General features: G+C 44.3%; 3 protein-coding genes across 3 annotated transcripts; 1 reads left to right on the forward strand and 2 right to left on the reverse strand.

Annotated features, from left to right (window-relative positions):
* Positions 1 to 2,430: 2,430 nt before the first annotated feature.
* On the forward strand, positions 2,431 to 4,032 carry M431DRAFT_484078 (hypothetical protein; the record flags this gene model as incomplete). Its single annotated transcript, XM_024916172.1, has 2 exons — positions 2,431 to 3,476; positions 3,546 to 4,032. The coding sequence occupies 2 exons, from the start codon at positions 2,431 to 2,433 to the stop codon at positions 4,030 to 4,032; spliced, it is 1,533 nt and encodes a 510-aa protein (XP_024771672.1).
* A 2,406-nt stretch (positions 4,033 to 6,438) lies between these two features.
* On the reverse strand, positions 6,439 to 10,878 carry M431DRAFT_18432 (hypothetical protein; the record flags this gene model as incomplete). Its single annotated transcript, XM_024913165.1, has 4 exons — positions 9,993 to 10,878; positions 8,598 to 8,662; positions 8,141 to 8,536; positions 6,439 to 8,066 (listed from the first exon to the last, which is right to left on the reverse strand). The coding sequence occupies exons 1-4, from the start codon at positions 10,802 to 10,804 to the stop codon at positions 6,439 to 6,441; spliced, it is 2,901 nt and encodes a 966-aa protein (XP_024771673.1). The 5' UTR covers positions 10,805 to 10,878.
* A 1,111-nt stretch (positions 10,879 to 11,989) lies between these two features.
* On the reverse strand, positions 11,990 to 13,314 carry M431DRAFT_7469 (hypothetical protein; the record flags this gene model as incomplete). Its single annotated transcript, XM_024922254.1, has 2 exons — positions 11,990 to 13,159; positions 13,219 to 13,314. 2 exons carry the CDS (start codon positions 13,312 to 13,314, stop codon positions 11,990 to 11,992), a joined length of 1,266 nt encoding a protein of 421 aa, XP_024771674.1.
* Positions 13,315 to 17,986: the final 4,672 nt, after the last annotated feature.

Here is a 17,986-nt window from a genome sequence, read left to right on the forward strand (position 1 = left end):
AAATAATACTTAATTAAAAGTTATATTTTTAGCTAAAAAAATAATATAATATTAATTACTAATTTTACTATATATAATATAAATAAAGTTATAAATACTATATATAATTTAATTAAACTTAAAATTAATAATATTATTAAAAACCTTTTCTTAATATTAAGGAATATAAATTAATAATAAGTTAATATATATTAAAATTTAGTAAATAAGTAATACTAATTATAAAATCTAAGCTAGTAGTTTTTTATTACCCCTATTAAATATATAAAAGAAATTAAATCTATATAAACCCTTTTAAAAAAATAACTAATACTTAAATAATTATAATTATTACTAAAAAAAGTCTTAAAATAGCTAAAGAAATCTAAATTAGTAAAAAAGGATATTTTATAAATACTATATATTAAATTATATACCTTTAGTAAAACCCCTCCTTTTTAAAATCTAAGTATAATTAATAAAAAAAAAAACTATACCTTTAGAAGCTCCTTTAGTAAAAAGAAAAACTAATAAAAAAAGCTTTAATTAACTAATACTATTAATAAAATCCCTTTTTAACCTAGGACTTAACTATTTATATCCTAAGTAACTTAAAACTAAAACTACTAAAGCTATAACTAAAATAATTAAAAAAAAAAGTAAAATTATATTACCTAAGGATTACTTACTACTTAAGCTATAAGCTTTATAAATTTAATAAGTAAAGAAAATACTAATATTAAACCTATACCCCTCTTAAATACTAAATTTAAAATTATAAAGTAATTACTATTAATAAAACTTTACTTAAAAAAACCTTTTATAAAATAATTATACTTTAGCCTTTTTAAAAAAAAATTATTTACTTTTAAAAAACTTTTAAAAAAATAAATAAAGTTTAATACTTTACCCCTTATATACTACTTTATAAAATTAAAAAATAAAAGTTTATAAACCTTTAGGTAAACCTTTATAAATATTTTTAAAACTATAAAATTAACTTAATAATTATACTTTACTTTTTTCTTACTAAAGTTATTAACTTATACTTTACCCTCCCTTAGGTATTATTTAATAATATTATAATATAATAATATATAAACTAGCTTTAACTTTATAAAAGTAAAAAAAAAAAGTATATTATATAGTTTAAATTTAAAAAATAACTTAATAAAAACCCTAGGTTTTAATAATTTTTACCTTTAAAACTAAATAATTAAAGTTTAATAAAGGATTTTTTAATATTACTAATATATTACTTCTTTTTCTTTTACTTTTTTTACTTTTTTTCTTTTTTTTAATTTATATTAATATATTATATTATACTTTAAAACTAATATAAAAATAGTATTTATTTTTTTATTTTTTAATTTTAAAAATATTTCCTATTTTTCTTAGGTTTAGTTTTTTTTTTTTTTTTAAGATTTTTTTTATTTTTATAAAATAATTTTATTTTATACTAATACTATAATATAGGTTTTTATCTTAGTTACTAAATATACTTTTATATTATTTTCCTTAATATAAAAGACTTTTTTTTTTATTTTTTTATTATATAATAAAAACTTATTAATTAAAAAAGTTATATTATTTTATAATAAAATAAAAATTAAGAAATTTATATTATAATTAATAAAAAACTAATACTTTTTTTAAAAAATTAATATAAAAAAACTAAGGTTTTTTTTTTTTAATAATTATAAAAGCTTTAAAAAAAAAAGAAAAAAATCTATTATTTATTTTTATTTTTTATTTTTTATAAAATTTAATTAAGGTTTATTTAAGTAAGTAATATAGTTTAGTATAGGAGATTTTAAACACTAGGATAGTATTTTAGTAAAAGGGGGCGTAATAAAGGGGAGTATATACTTACTTATATATAGTCTAAACTAAACCCTCGTTTAGGAGAGGGGAACTTAGTATATATATACCTATATTATTAAACCTATTCCTAAATTCCTACTTATAAAACCCTCTCTTTCTGTTCTTATAACCCTAACGAGCGCTGAGAGGTAGAGGCAGAACTTCTAAGTGGTGGCGTTGAATATGCTTGCAGGCCGAAGGATTTAGCTTTAGCCAGTTGTCTACTGCATATTCTGCAGGTCCCATGCTCAGTTCCACCATCCCGGACGCCACAAAGGGCCGCTGTATTGCGCTTCGCTCCGATAGATGGGCAGCTACGCCGCATGGAGTCTGGACAAGGGGGCTCGAAATTTCTCATATGAAGTTCATCAAGGTCATTCATGGGCCCAGGACGATGTGTTCCGATCATCCCGTCGAAGCCGTCGCATCGTTGCTGCCACGCCAGCTCGAGTTGACATAAAAGAAAGGTGTTGACACCAGTGCAGCCTAACCCTTTCACCATCCTTTGCCTTTTCTCCCTTTCCCTTCGGAGTAACCCACCATCAGTCTTTTGCACCCCAGATTCAGAGGGATTGCAGCTGTAATACAATGGGTCGCGTATTTCTCCTCGCCGCATGGCTGCTCGCATGCGCCGTTCCTCATCACGGTGCATGTGCAGCAGCTACTGGTCCTGTTTCTGCAATCGCTGGTTCTCAAAAAATTGCGTGCAAGCTCTTGAGCCTCACACACCCAGACCATACCTTTTTTGAGGGCTCCGACAACTACAAGTATGAAACACAGACGCAGTACTGGTCGTCGACAGCCTACAACACACCAGCATGTGTCTTTGTGCCTCAAAATGCCCAGCAGCTCTCTTTCGCGGTGACCACGCTGACGCTAACTTCGACTAAATTCGCGGTTCGCAGCGGTGGTCATATGCCTGTCCAAGGCTATAACAGCATCGGCAGCTCGGGCGTGTTGCTATCCAATTCCAACCTAAGCACTCTCGCTTTGTCACACGATCATGCTACCGTCTCTGTTGGGCCAGCCTACCGGTGGAGGGACGTTTATTCGTATCTGCAACCCTACAACCTGACGGCTGTTGGAGGTCGTATCGGCCATGTTGGAGTTGCTGGTTTGCTGCTGGGAGGCGGCATTTCATTTCACTCGAGCCAATACGGCTTCGCTGCTGATAATGTCGTGGCATACGAGACCGTCCTCTCCAGCGGTCTCATTGTGGTGGCCAAAGCAGATAATGCCTATTCGGACCTGTATTGGGCTTTGAAAGGCGGCGGCAATTCCTTCGCTATTGTCACGCGTTTTGATCTCAGGACCGTTCCGTCTCCCGGCGTCTGGATCGGAATCGCGCAGTATAACGAGACCGACAAGAACAAGTACCTCGATGCCGTCTACAACTTTGGCAAATACGGATCTGCCGATAGCAAGGCCGCCATCATCCCTACAATCGTTGGTTACCCCAGCGTTGGAATGATTGCTTACGCGGCATCAAGATTCTACGACTCCTTGACCAATTCTCCTACCGTGTTTGAGAACTTTACGTCGCTCAAGACTGTGGCTGATCAGTACGCGTTTGGGGCCCTTGCTACGTATATCAGTGCCGTTGACGCACTGCAGCCCAATGGACTTCGCCAGGAGTAAGTTTTGACTCTCGCTTCAGTCAACCGCGTGTCATGGACGCAAGCGCTAACTTGATACTTTTACAGCTTCCGTGTTGCGTCTTTCATGGTCAATCGTGAAGGTCTTTCCACTGTGCACGACACATTTTTCGGAGATGCCAACTCGCAACTGGCAGACATTGCTGGATTGACTGCTTCCATTACCTTTCAGCCCGTCACCAAAGAGTTCATTGAGAATGGCCGCAATCGTGGCGGCAGCAACCCCCAAGGCGTGGACGCTAACAATGCCCCCTACTTCTGGATCGTGCAGAACCTGTCCTGGCAGAACGCTGGTGACGACGACACGGTGCGGGCTTTCGCCAAAGCTACCATTGCCAAGATTGAGGGAACCATCACTTCTCATGGCGTTGCTGGCGGCTACTTATACATGAATGACGCAGGAGATGGCCAACCCGTGTTCCAGAGCTATCCAAGTGCCAACTTGAGGCGCCTCAAGGACATTCGGACCAAATATGATCCATTCAGGATCTACACTAACCTCCTGGTTGGCGGTTGGAAGGTCTTGGATGCCTAGAAACGTTGATCTGGAAGCGGTTGACGTTCGATGTATTGGTTGCAAATTGCATGTGCCTGGCGTCTGTCTAGTGGTTTGTTTAGATGTCGATAATTGTGAGCATTAACCACGCTTTTCTGATTAAGTGTTAGGACGAAAAAGGGGGCTTTACAGATTATACACTGACATGAATAGTAAAGTATATATTAGTATAGCAAACCATGGGAAAGCGTGTTGCAAAGTTTAGGATCCCAGGGAGAGGTTCCCGGATTTCAAATCTCAGCACCCGATAATTGGGAACCAAGATCTAGATTCGGGGCCTCTATATACCTCCAGAACAGTATGTATATACAGTACTTATCTATTCTGCAGTATTGCAGTCTGACCATCCTAAAGCAACCCATCTAGTGTTTTATCCAATTGCGAGAAGCTACTGTGTTTTTTGCTCTCTAGGCTCTCCGTCGTGTTTACTCTGAACTGAGACGGATCTTATAATCTTTAGAGATTGCAGAGCCCAGCTCGTCTTCTCAACTAGTGCCAAAATATGGATGGTCATGTGTAACATCAGTAAGCCGCGAAACATCTAGAACTATGATTATGTATTTCAATCGTGTGATCGACATTGGCCCTTGAGATGCAGCTATGCACACCGGGGTGTAAATCAGCAGAAAAGGACGAAGTACGTTGATCATAATAGGGCACCTTGCGCCAGCCATAATTGAACTGATTGGTTCTAGTTTCAACTTAGATCCTCATGTATTCTACTTTCATCTCGGATTTGGCACGAGGCGTTCAGCTATGGTGGACATAATTGACCCTCATCGTGAGAGTTCGATTCCTGTTATCTGGTGTATGCCTGGTCACGCCCCAGATAATATCATCAGCGTACCTTTACCTTGCCATTTAAAGCCGATGAGTTCCCGGAAGCCAGAAAGCGGGCTGCCAATGTCAAAGACGTATATCCGACAGGCTTACCGGCGAATAACAGATCTCCATACGCCATACTAAGACTAGAATCTACCACAGAGAGCCTTTCACAGGGTCAGCTTGGTAACTGTTCAGAGCGATATTGAGACCAGTAGGTTTCTGGCGCTACCTTGGGACTCGATTTTGTGACTCTGCTAACTGAGTGAAGTCATTGTACTGGCATACCCAACGTGGAAACGTATCTCGCCATCACAATCAAATGTGCCACAGTCCCCACACAATGAAGGTCTTGACTGATACGGCTTTTCGCTAGCCTCGCCCACGATGTCGCCAAAGTTAGGACTGTCGCAACAGAATCAGGTTGGCCACGGAAGAGAGTTCGAAAGACAGGGTGTTTGGTCTGAAGGGCAGTGGGAACGTACGGAGCCCTTGTTTCAAGTCTGATTAGTTGCAGGGCTTACAGCTCCTGACCAATTGCCAGTATTGTTACTCAGCGGCTCAGCATGCGACCGCAGTGGATCAAAGTTGCATGAGTGCTGTCTACCCATGTCATGATTTCGACAAAGGAACCTCACTAACACATTGAGGAACTTTTGGTAAGGCGAGTGCTTGCCCAAATCTTCCGCTGAACTGTGTTTGTTCCTTCGGCGAAAAGTTTCACGTAAGGAGGGATATTTCATATTCTGAAGCTGGCTGGACCATCAGACCTGTCAGCATGGCACACCTGCTTGCCCCATTCGCTTTGTTGACTTGAGTCGCAGACATGCAAAACAAGACTGTGGGATGCCCACATAATCTTCCTAGAACTGCGACGGAAGGTTCCCCGTCAGTAGCTATGCTCCTTGGGGATTAGTGTAGAGGCAGCGAAAGGAGCTTGACACCCATGGCATTCGCAGCCTCAATCAACTTGTAATTCCACTGAGCTCGACGGTCGGTTTGCGAGACAAATAAGCTTCTCCTCTGGCATCAGCCGCGCCCAATCCAGATTATTTCCTTCAACCAGAAACGAAGGCGAGAATGCGAAGGTTGATGCAAAGGAAGGGCTCAGGGTCAGGACCGAGCCCTACAAGGGTTAATCCCATTCCGCTATACTTCGAGTCGTGGTACAACTTGATGGATGATTGCTGTTGGGCCGGGGGAGAGGGAACCAATAGGCAAATGCCGTCTAATGTCTAATCAAACCCCCCCTGCAAATGGAAGTCTAACCACCCGCGTTCCCCACCGGCCAGAGGGGTCCCAGCCAGTGGGCAAATGCTATTGAACCAGTCCGCCATTAGACTTCCTTTGGCCATAGTCGCCGAGGTAATCGTAGTATTTGGACGTAGGCGAAAACTTCTTCTTACTGACCAAGGTCAAACTCACTATGTAAAAATCATTGTCTCTTGTATTGGTTTCTTGTGTTGGTTTCTGCAAAGAGTACTTCGTATTTATTTAATTTTCAACTACTCCTATTATATATATAAGTAAACGCAGGACTTAGCTTCTCTAGGAACTCAACTTTCAGTCTATAGTACGGAGACGAAACTTTGCATTCCACAGCCCTGAGCGCTCTGTCTTATCAAGATCAATATCCATAGGCAACTTCGGGTTCACAACGGGGCGGACAAAAGACTTTGGAGCCCTATGCGCAATACCACCGTCTGCACACTTGGCATTGTTGAAGGCTGCGTTAGCAGCAGCCTTCCAGACCTCGGTGATATCATTAACCATGGGCGCTGTCCAATAAAGCCGACAGTCGGCATGCTCGACGACAAACTGCGCCGGCAGGCCATCGTGTAAGTTCGGTCGGAGGATCTGGTCTCGCACATTCACTGAACCCGCCGTGCTGCGGACGATCGGGAGGGGGTTCACGTTCTGCAACGCCTCCACATTCGCAGGACTCGTGCCAAGGATTATCCCTTGCTCAGCAAGCTGGAAGATATTGGTGAGCTGGTATACTTGCGAACCCTTCACCCCGCCGACTGCCTGGATCGGGCCTTTCTTCGGCCGGCCGCCGAAAGCAACAGACTTGACGCCTGCGTTGATTCTGAGGAATTCGGATGCCAATGTACAAGTCGAGGCGCAGGATCCATCATACAGAAGGACAATGTTCTCTGGCAGAAACGGTTGAGTGAGATTTACGCGGGATCCATATCCTGAAATCCCGAGGCCAAATCCGGTTGTGAAGTTCGTTGAGATAAGAGGATCGCTCCAGTTCCACCTCATGAGATCCGTGTAGTTTGTACCCTGGAAAACCCTTGGTGCAAATTTGTCCGCAAAGCTGGTAAAAGGCTGCTCTTTCTTGTCCAGGTCGAAGCGCCAATTCTCCGACGTCAAATACGCCTGAATCTTTCCAATATCAGCCTCAGTATAAGGATTCACGCCCTTGGTGGCGTTACTAAAGGCATGGGCGATAGTCTCGAACTCTGGGCTGAGCTTCCACCGCGAGAACCCATCCGCTCGGATATGGGGGAAGAGTTGACCGTAAAAGTCGTAGCCCAGAGCTATGAAACCTCCGGGATTGCCCTGGAAGTCGACAACAAGCTTCGATTTCCCGGCGGCTACCGCTTCTGCAAAGAAATTTTGGACGACGGCCTGGAATTGGGGCGGGGAGCTGGGCTCAAAGGTGAGGATCGAGATGACCGCGACATCGTCCAAACCGCCACCTTCGAGAAAGTAGCCAGACACAATACCGTCATTAGTAGCTAGAACTGGCACTGGGTACCCGGGGTTCTGGCCCGGCTGAGCTCTCGCACCGATAGTAGCAGGTTCAGCAGGCACAGCACTGCGTCGAAAGAAATCGACACTCAGAAAGCAAAAGGTATCAAAATAGGATTGACCATCCACGACGCCCGTCATATTTGCCTTGACGGACGCAGTGTTCTCAAAGGTTGCGGTGGTTCCATTGTCAAAGGTAAATTTCGTCTCTGGGCCCTGGTACAGGTATCGGATGCGGCCTCCGCCTGAAAAGTATCCTTGAGTGCCCGTAGCCGCCGCGAATCCTTTGGAATAAAACATGGAGTTGTAGGCGGCATCTATATCCTGGTTGAAAGAGGCCACTGCGATGGTGTCAAGGATGTATTTTGAAGCCTCGATGCCGTTGATCTTTGTGATTGTAGGCGCTGTCTTTGGGTCCTTGGCAACATCCTCTTTTTTTTTTTTTTGGATCAGCTATTGTCCACGCGGTTGTATACAGGGAACATATCAACAGCACGAGACTCACCATAGAGTTTGACTACAGGCAAATCCCGTCCATTCTCACTGATAGACACGATGGGCTTCGCGCGTGTCCACTCAAACGCAATGGTCAGCGCATCTGGATAGAAGACAAAGTGTCCATCGTGCGCTGGAGCAAATACTCGAGCGTAAAGATCCACCTGGAACTCGTACTCGTTCGTATACTTGTCCGCCACAAGATCTGCCCTAACGCCGGCAAGTGCCTTGAAAATGTCGTGGGGCGGGTAGAAGTAATCGGCAGGCGGGTCTGCCTTGTAGGCCGCGTCCGTCTGCCACTCGAGATATGGCTCCAAAGAGTCAATCAACTCAATCCCAGCGTCTTTATGCAGGGGAATTGTATTCAGGCAGGCATAAGCAAGAGAGGCGGGCACACTCGGTAAGGCTGGCAAGCGCGGCGGTGTCAGCAGAACTTGATATCTTCATCCGGTGTGCGGAAGACTCACCGGTGCTGGAAATCTGAGCGGCCCATAAGTTGCTGACTTCGGCGCATGGCTCGACTTTGTCGGCCCTTGAGACATGTTGTATAGCTTGAGGTGAGGCTGCTAGCGCCACGGCTGCGCCGTTGCTCAAAGCCACTGACAGGCGCATCTTTCAACCTACTTGTTCCACTCAAAGGAAAGAAGAAGCTTGGGTCTACACTTATTCACAATTGGCAAACTGCCAGAGCACACGGTCTAAGTTTTATGCATACTTGAAAGGGCGGGCTGCCGATCACGCAACCAAGTCATATACTAATCATCAACCTCTGAGGCAAGCTCAACAAGGCTTTCCCGGGAGAGAAAACTCCTGCCATTCACGTATCAAAGCGGCACCGGAAACAGGTTAATTGCATAAACACAGTTTAATGGGACAACCATATGCCCGGCTACAGAGTTATTACTGAAGAGGTATTAGTATCTTCCTTCTTCTGGCCATCGGATACAGAAGGTGGTAAGAATATAAAGACGGCGGTGTAGTATGTAGAGTTCCATTGCAGCAATAGCAGGCCTATCAGAATCAGGATAGCCGCTATTTATTTGAAGTTCTAGAATAAGCATACAGCTAAGCTCAATGCCTTTACACTACACCCGCACGGCTGATTTCGTAATTGATTGCTCAGCAAGGGATTACAAATTAACTCGCAAACTCGCATAAAAAACAAGTCTGGCAACAGATCCGAATACTATATATAGCCGCGCTATAAGCTACAAAGGCCTGGATGATTTACACAGGTAGGAAGGGGGGCCATCGGCGGCTGGCGATCCGCAATTGCCGAACGTCCCATTGGAGCGGATGGTGTGGTGGCCAGCGCTTTCTACTGACGATATTCTTTAATATTGCATACTTGGCCCTTGTTGATCGTAGATGTCTGTCCAAAATAGGAAGGACGAATATGAGGGGAACACTTAAATTGATCCGAAGCCGCCTTGGCGTCGCTTAGATCGTACATGCCCAGACCAAGAGCAGATGCTAGGGGATAACAAAATCGGAGAAGCAAGATACACGAGATACCATGCAAGTTCAAACATGGAGACAAATGGCACACGCAAATGACACGCATGCTATAGCAAGAATAATTGCTTTCGATTACCGACATCTCCATAAAAGCGTATCAAGCGATAATAATAGCATCACCAACATACGTCTGATCTCGGTTGCACCCACGCAAACTTGGGAATACTCAATTGCCGCTTCAATAGTGAATGGGATATACATAAAACATGGGAAAAGCACCAGAATCAGGTGGGACCAGAAGACGTTACCTTATTTTGCAATAGTTTCTAGAACTTTGGTTTATATATACCGCTTTAGGAACCCGGGTTGTCAGAACCTAGCCAAATGTCTTCCAAGCGTCATACAAGAATTGAACCGCCAGATTATGTGCTTTCACATCGTAGCCAGGCAGTAACTGGGTACCAAAAAGCATCATACGCCCCTTTTCGCGGTTCATGGTCCAAATGATATTGGGTTGACCTTCAAATGCGACAGTCCCTTTCGGGATACATGAGCCGGGGAGGGAACCGTCCTCTTCAACAAGTGCACCCGCCGCGGTCCAGTTCATGGCTGGAGGTGGTATTAACGCCCAGGATACCTTATGCGGCACGTCCTGTTCGAGGGGGAGCAGGAAGCCATAGTTGGTGGTTTCTGCCAGAAGCGACTGGTGTGCAAGGCTACCGGGAGTCAACTGCGGCGCGAAAAACAGATCACGGTGTTCCTGGCGCTGGAGCAGCTTGCAATCCGGCGATATAATATCGCCAAAGAGCCGGGCAAGATCGGATATACTGCAGGTCAGGCCATACGTATCTTTGTCACGGGCCACGAGGTATGCCTCGCCGTTCATCGTAGAGGCGTCCACCTTGCGCTCTACCATCTGCAGGCGACGCTTCCAGACCTGCGGCGCCAGAGCCGGTCGGTAGGTGGAAGTGGTCATGCCAAGCGCGCCAAAGATGTGGTGGTCGACGTACTCGAAGAACCGATCCTTACCGCCAAGCCGCCCGACGAGTAGCTGCACGCAATAGATACCCCATCCGTACTCGAAGCCCTCACCAGGCTCAAAGAAGAGGTGTGTAAGTTGATTCCTGGCTAAGGGATGGGCGTCATCGGGAAAGTCTGGGGGCAGTACTCTATCCTCTCTGCCAAACCGTTCTTGGTACGAATCGGGGGTGCCCATTCCACTCGTGTTCAAGAGTAAGTGACGCAACGTGACGCTACAAATTGGGGGGCGTAGCCGTGTTTCTTCGTCCACTTCCTCCACGAGCAGGCATTTCTCAATCTCTGGAAGATGCCTGGTAATTGGCTCGTCGAGCATCAAAATACCACGTTCAACCAATTGCAAGGCTGCGATATTGGTAAAGAACTTGCCCGCCGAGGTGAGTGATATAGTGCAATCAGGATCCAACGGCGGCGAGTCAGTGACAAGTAATTGGCGTCCAGCAGCATGTCGGTATAAGAAATTTCCTGCTCGTGCCCGCAGTATGAATTATATGTTCTCTTCTTACGCCTTCATACGCATTTCAACACTCGTAGGGAAGTGACTTGTCTCACCGTTATTGTCAATGACTAGCAACGGCACCCAGCATGTCCCCGTTGTCAAGGTTTGTTGCTTTGGCCAACTCGGCTTCAAACATTTCCATTGCAGGCAGTGTCGACGTCTTTCGATACGTCCTTTTGTAGCTCAGGGGAACGAAATTTCGGTCCAGTAGGAGGAAAGACTGAGAAGAAGGCCTCTCAATGATCTCGACACACATGGGCCCGGGTAGGAAAGATAATTTTGACCCGGTGTATATGATGGTATGCTATCGCGGGGAACCTTCAACATCATCGGCGAGCATAAATTCCTTACGTAATAAACCCTACGGGTTTGGTGGAAACACAGCTACCATACAACGGACTGTTGGAGGTGAAGCGAATCTCTCAGCCTCACATGTCCTTTAACAATTTATACTGTTAATGCCATCGCGTTGCGTTGGAGGGGGCTGAAGCTGCAGTAGACGCTAGACTACTGGCTTACAACATTATTCAGGATACTAACAATGCTGAGTTTAGCACACTAGCGGGCGCCAGCATGAGCCGCCCACCGAGGTCAAAGGCTGCGAATAAGAGCAGGGAGATGAAAGCGAACGATGTTGGGGATCTAGGGGCAATTGAGGACGGTTTAATCAAGATTAATTATGCCGATAGAGTAGTGCGCAAGAGTTGATTAGCATGATTTGAACTAATGGATAAATATAATGGCATCCAGTTTGGCCTCATTTAGCCACAGGCGCTTGTGCTTTACCGTTACGAGTGCCTAGAGTGCAACATTTTATTTCACATACTGAAGAAGAGTTATTTCAATTAGTCGTATATATAACCATTACTCTTTCACTGCTGTTCGTCCAATAGTTGCACGCATAATAACAGGGGAAGCCTGTGCGGCACGGAGAAGGCCTCGGAAAATAAAGCGTCGGATTCCTCCCCCGTTGCATGCGTTTTCCGCATTTCTTCGAGACAGCTGCAATGCCTCGTTGGCATAAACCAACATTTCATCTTGATAATTGCCAACTGCTTCAGTTATGGTCAATCTGCCCGCCGCAACGTCCGTGATATGCCTTGAAAGAACTTCTGCATCCTGAAGTGCAGTGTTGGCACCAATACCGCCCATAGGTGTCATATTGTGAATAGCATCACCCAGAAGGGTGACATTACTGGGATCCCATTTGGACAGAGTTGGCATCGAAAGCAGAGATGGATACTTGATAGAGGACGTATCTGAGTCGCTCAACATGTTTCGCAACTGTGGCGACCATCCTTTCGTAACCTCAAGTACGTGGTCTCTCAACTTCGATCCGTCGAGCCCATTGGCATTCTGAGGAATATCTTCTGTTGGCAAGACATACGCCCAAACAACGTAGTGTTCCGCCTCCGAAGAATGATTTCCATCAGCGGGTCTAAACTTCCAAGCTGAGCTGAACATCCAACCTTTCCCATATGGAACAATGTTGTTTAGTGATCCATCCGTTATCTCAGCCGGAAGGTTTTCAATTCGCTGCTCATCGAGCAAGTAACGGCCGGTAATAGCAGAAACCCCAAGATCCAAACGTTTGAGATCTGGAAGATACTGATGGCGTACTGTCGAGTTTGGTCCGTCAGCACCAACAAGTAAGTCTCCATCAACAAAAGTCCCATCGGAAAAATGAGCGCGAACCTGCCCGTCTAGGAGTTGATCATATCGAACGAAGAATTTGCTCCACTGGACAACCGGAGATGATTTGTTGACAAGACCTTCGAGTAAGACATCGCGAAGCTCTAGTCGTCCGATACCACAACGCTCTGTTTCTTTGATCGACTTTCCACTTAGCTCTGCATCGTCTCGTTCGGCTAAGAGCTGTAGCTGTGTGTCGCGAAAATATAATTGTGCCCCAGCGGGTGTGAAAATAGTTTGGAGTTGCGTCCAGCTCGAAAGTGGCAGGCAGGTCCGCAATGCACGTCTACCGTCTTGATTGATATGAATTCCATATCCAGCTAAGTTCTCAGTGTTACTTAACTAAGCCTATTATTAGTTTAATGAGCATCTTCAAAACCCTTCGCGTCTACAACTCTCACCTGCTGCTCAAACACCTGTACTTCTATTCCTGTCTTGAGAAGACCATGCGCTAAGCAAAGTCCTCCGACACCACCACCTATTATCAATACTTTCATCCCAAGAAATCTTATTGTTGATACCTCTTGTTTCTTGGTTGTTAATGAAGAATAATCTAGATATTGGATTGACGTGTAATTAGGAATCTCGGTCTGTATATATAAATCTGAAAAGTCTCTCCCTTCGGATAATCTATCCACATTTTGCTGTCATTTACAACCAAGTAACTTAGCTTCGGTACTTATTAACTTCCAGGCCGTGAAATATTATCTAGAGTAGAGGAAACACATTTCCAATCGTTTCCATAAACCTGTGCCGTTAGTGATGTTCTGAGAACTGTTGAAAGGGAGTTTGCTCGGAGCTTCGGAGCGGCAGTAACCTCCGAAAGATATTTCACTGTGCGGGACTACCCACTATCTTCCGCTGCTACTATGGCGGATCTTGGCTCAATTGCAAGGAGACCCGATATGCAATCGAAGGAAAGACTAGAAGCTGAGTATCTGGAAAATTGCGTAATGACTAATTACGTAGGCATAGCTACGTCTTTCGTCATCGGTAACTATATAACATCCGTCGTCCGCACAACTTGCCCCCGATAAATATTTACAGCTTTATCACAGATATACGCTTGAGAAACTGTTGGCACAGCATATTAGATTTTGTCTACTGTAATCACAAGTATAAATGCTTTAGTGTCCCTTTTATTTTCCTTTCCAAGTACATAGATATATTTGGATTAGCTATCCCCGAGATATCCAAGTCCTAGCGAAACGCGAAGCTAAAACTCTATACCTGTGGATAACAAGCGCTTCCAATGAGTCACGAAGCTTACTAGAACTTAAACATCCTTCCAAGTAAACACAATATGTCGTGACAAACGGCTTCACTAAGTGTGTCGTATCAAGAACATTAATAGGAATAACGTCAAACTTGAGATTTGGTGTAGGTGCGTAGGTGCGGAAAGAACCCTCGAGAAGATTTAACCGAGAGGCCATGGCGGCAAAAGTGAAGGCGACGGGCTGCTTGCTCCAGGATGCTAGCTAAGTCGTGGGGGTAGAGGTTTGCGGATATAAGTAGAGAGAACAGTCAGACTCAATTCGTTCTTGAGTCACCAGTTGTAAAACAGATCATACGCTGAAATGGGAAAGATGCGATGGGCTCTTGTTTACTACTGGGGATGCTATGTATTGTGGCCGCCGATAGCCTAGCTCTCATCTAGTGTTTATCTAAGAGTTGTAAGGCTTTCAATTCGGGAAAAGCATGACGCCGTCACGCCTCTGCTGCATGGGAAACGGGAATCTGTTATTGGATTGAGGATGAGGAGCTTCCGTCGTAAAGACCATGGTATGCCACTTCAGTCAGATTGATCTGTGTTAGACTTAATACGGGAAGCGGTCCCCCTGTCGTTTGTGCAATAAATCTTATTATGCATCATGAGAAAATACTGAAAACTACTTATCTTCTGACACGAAAGTTTTGACAAATCCGAGCTGTCTATACGCCCATGACCCTCAATGCGAACGAATAGTTACTTTCCCAATTGCGGCCTTCCGGAGTTTTTGAATATGATTTAGAAGACGTGAAGAGCTAAAGTTGGCAATATCGTAGAAAACGCCGGTTGCACAACCTATTTCAGAAGTACGTGGTAAGTTATCCAGAAGCCCGACAACTAATAAGACATGTCCCGACAGCTGAAACTCGGATAATGCAAAGGCAGTGTCATGACTCCGGTGCCTGGCCGCATAATGAGGCCACGGACGCACGGCATCTCTCACAACTTATGGCTGGCTGTGCCCTTCTGTGGGTGAAGCCAATTCAATGTAAGTAGCAAGGCGTGACCATTACACGGACAAAATTTAAGGGTTCGCTTACATGGAGGTACTTTCTTTCGATGATACATCTGCCAACTAGCCGCGACAATTGTCGATACTAAGTTAGTAAGAACCGAAGGTTGCCAAAGAGCGAGCGCCATTGGGCGCGACGGCTGACCGACACCAAATGGGGAAAATGGTGCACCTGCCGCGTTTTTTGGGAAGGAAATGTGGCGTTAGTGGATTAGTTGATCTCGGTCAACACTCCCATTCTTATGGAGGGGCCATCCCAACATTGGAGATAAATCTTTGTGGCCGGAAAAGATGTGATTTTGTCTGTACCGCTCGATGGGTTGTAGAACTACAATGGTACGTGGACACCATTGCCAAACCAACTGCTTATTGTATTATTTAGTTAGGTAGTCAAGTAGTTACTTTTGCCCTATTGGAGGATAACGTGGCGTTGACAAGAGACTCGTATCCGGGACAAATGAGTTGAGAAGTTCCCGCGAAGCGATGAGGTCGTTCAACCAAGTATGTAATATATGGATATGACTATGTATGGACCTCAAGAACGATTACGCGTCATTCTGCTCATACACAATCCACTTTTTGTCCCGAAGAGCAGCCAGGCGATGTGGCATTGCGTGAAGTGAATATTTCTCGCTCGTTATAAACTTATAGAAATCATCCGCGCTCCGATATTTGACAGTATCATGTCATCCCATTCATCGTCTGCCTCTCCGATCAGGATCCCCACGTGCTTGCCATAAAATAGTACCTCATTCTCAGTTCCCTCAGACGCCTTTAAAAAGGCCGGTGCGTAACGCTCATGGAATGCCCGCCATCCAGAACAAGGAGGCAGAGCCCGTATTTCAGGGAGATCGTCCAGACGGTATTCAGCCTGTTCTCGGTACCGAACCAAGTTCAGCATATAGACAGGCTTGTCTTTCGCTGCGGTTTCCAGGATTGCGCGTATGGCTTTCTCCGCAACACCGAGTTCAGAAAAGGGAAACATGGCTGACCTATTGCCAAATTTGATTCTGTGAACTTTATAACCAAGGGTGTCTTATGATTTTGAACTGAATGAGAACAATTCAGCATAGGCTGGAGTGTTTCTTTAATAATGGAAAGTCTCAGAGAATCTTGTACCTCGTTGTCAGCTTACTAAGATTCAAATTGAACTTGAAAAAAGTCCCCGAGTAGAAAGATGATTCCAAATGGTTGTATTCTCTATTAAGAACCTAGAGATTCGTTCAAAATTGGGGTCGTCTTTAAACTTACCATCGAGCTCGAACCCGCATTTATGGCAGACCTTAAGAAACAAACATCTACGCTGCATTTGGAGACGCAGGGTTTATGCCCTTTTATCTGAAAGTACGGGATGTACAGAGACGACTAGATGTGAAGCTTTGTATATTGTTTCCACGAGATCGTTGCAGCCAGACAGAAATATAGCAACTGGACAAACTATCTAACTACTGCTGCCTAGGTAGTGACACAGATTTGATGTGTAACATTTCTTTCCATACAGTCCTAACGATGGCACGAGGCCCGCAGGTATATCGAGGTGATTACTCACTTATTCTGCAGTGCCCGGGGGATCTATTTCCAAATCAGAAAAAGCCTCAAAACTCAATTCTCTCCTTATATTCAATATGGAATTCGCTCAACAACCGGTTGGGACAGGTACCATGCTAATACCAGCTAACTCATGCACTAGTGCGGAAAAGGTTGTCGGTGCGGAAATAGCTTCTAGTGTGGAAAAGGCTGCCGGTTAACGTATTGATACTGGTACATAGCTCGTTTTCTGTGTTTACTTGGCTAGTCCTTCAAGCTGCTTGTAGTACAACAAAATCAATAGTAGGTGTTGTAACAAACGCACAACGGCTTACCAAGCGACCCTATAACTTTATTGATTAATATTTAATCTCTACTGATTGCTAATCTGAGATTTTATATAACACCCTCCTGGAAAGCTCTCGATCCAAACTATCTAAGCCGGCTATGAGATGAATAGCTGAACTAAAAGAGAAGTAGCCAGTCACTTTAAAAAGTGAAATCGAACTGCCTCTAGAATAGCTCACCACATCTAGCTACCTCTACATACCCTTACTGAGTACACATTAATATGAAGGGACTCATTCTGGTATGCTTATTTACCTCGCCTGCCAACACAAGTATCTAACTGTTTTGACAGATTACCGGTGGTACCGGTTTCGTGGGGTCGCACATCATTCAGCATGCCCTTGATGCTGGCTTTCCTGTTCGAGCGTCCGTACATCAGCCTCTCTGCTCAGACATCCATTTCCTAGCGAACTGACTCTTCGTATAGTGTGGCTCGTCCAGGCAAGGCTTCGGTTATCCACGCCATGAATCCTAATGCGCCAGGTCTAGAGGTTGTTGAGGTGATCGACCTGGCAGATGGTGACTTCACAGATGCTTTGAAGGGTGAGTTGGATACTTGAATATATGTGATAACTCTGGTCGTGCTAAAGACGTGATATTAGGAGTCGAAGCTGTTATTCACTGTGCCGCACCAAGCTTCGCCGACCCGACTACACCATCTATGGTGGTATGGAAGGGTGCTTATGATGGCACTGTTCATCTTATCGAGCAGTCCCTGAAAGCGGGAATTAAAAAGTTTATATATACGGGGACATTTATGAACCTATTCGGAGATAATGGCAAATCAGCTTTTGGTGCCGAGTTGGTTGGACCAAATGGTAAGTCTCGAAGAACTAAATTTCACCCTCCCAATTATCTATTCAAAGCAACACAAAGCAACACTTTATAGCCAGGGCTTATAAAGGATAGACTGGAATATGATGAAACAAGAGGATGTCTACATGAAGGACGATAATCCTGCCGGTCCTGTTATGGCGTATCTCGGTGCCAAAGTACTTGCTGAGCGTAAAAT

Source organism: Trichoderma harzianum (assembly GCF_003025095.1).
Source record: "Trichoderma harzianum CBS 226.95 unplaced genomic scaffold M431scaffold_10, whole genome shotgun sequence".
NCBI lineage: Eukaryota > Fungi > Ascomycota > Sordariomycetes > Hypocreales > Hypocreaceae > Trichoderma > Trichoderma harzianum.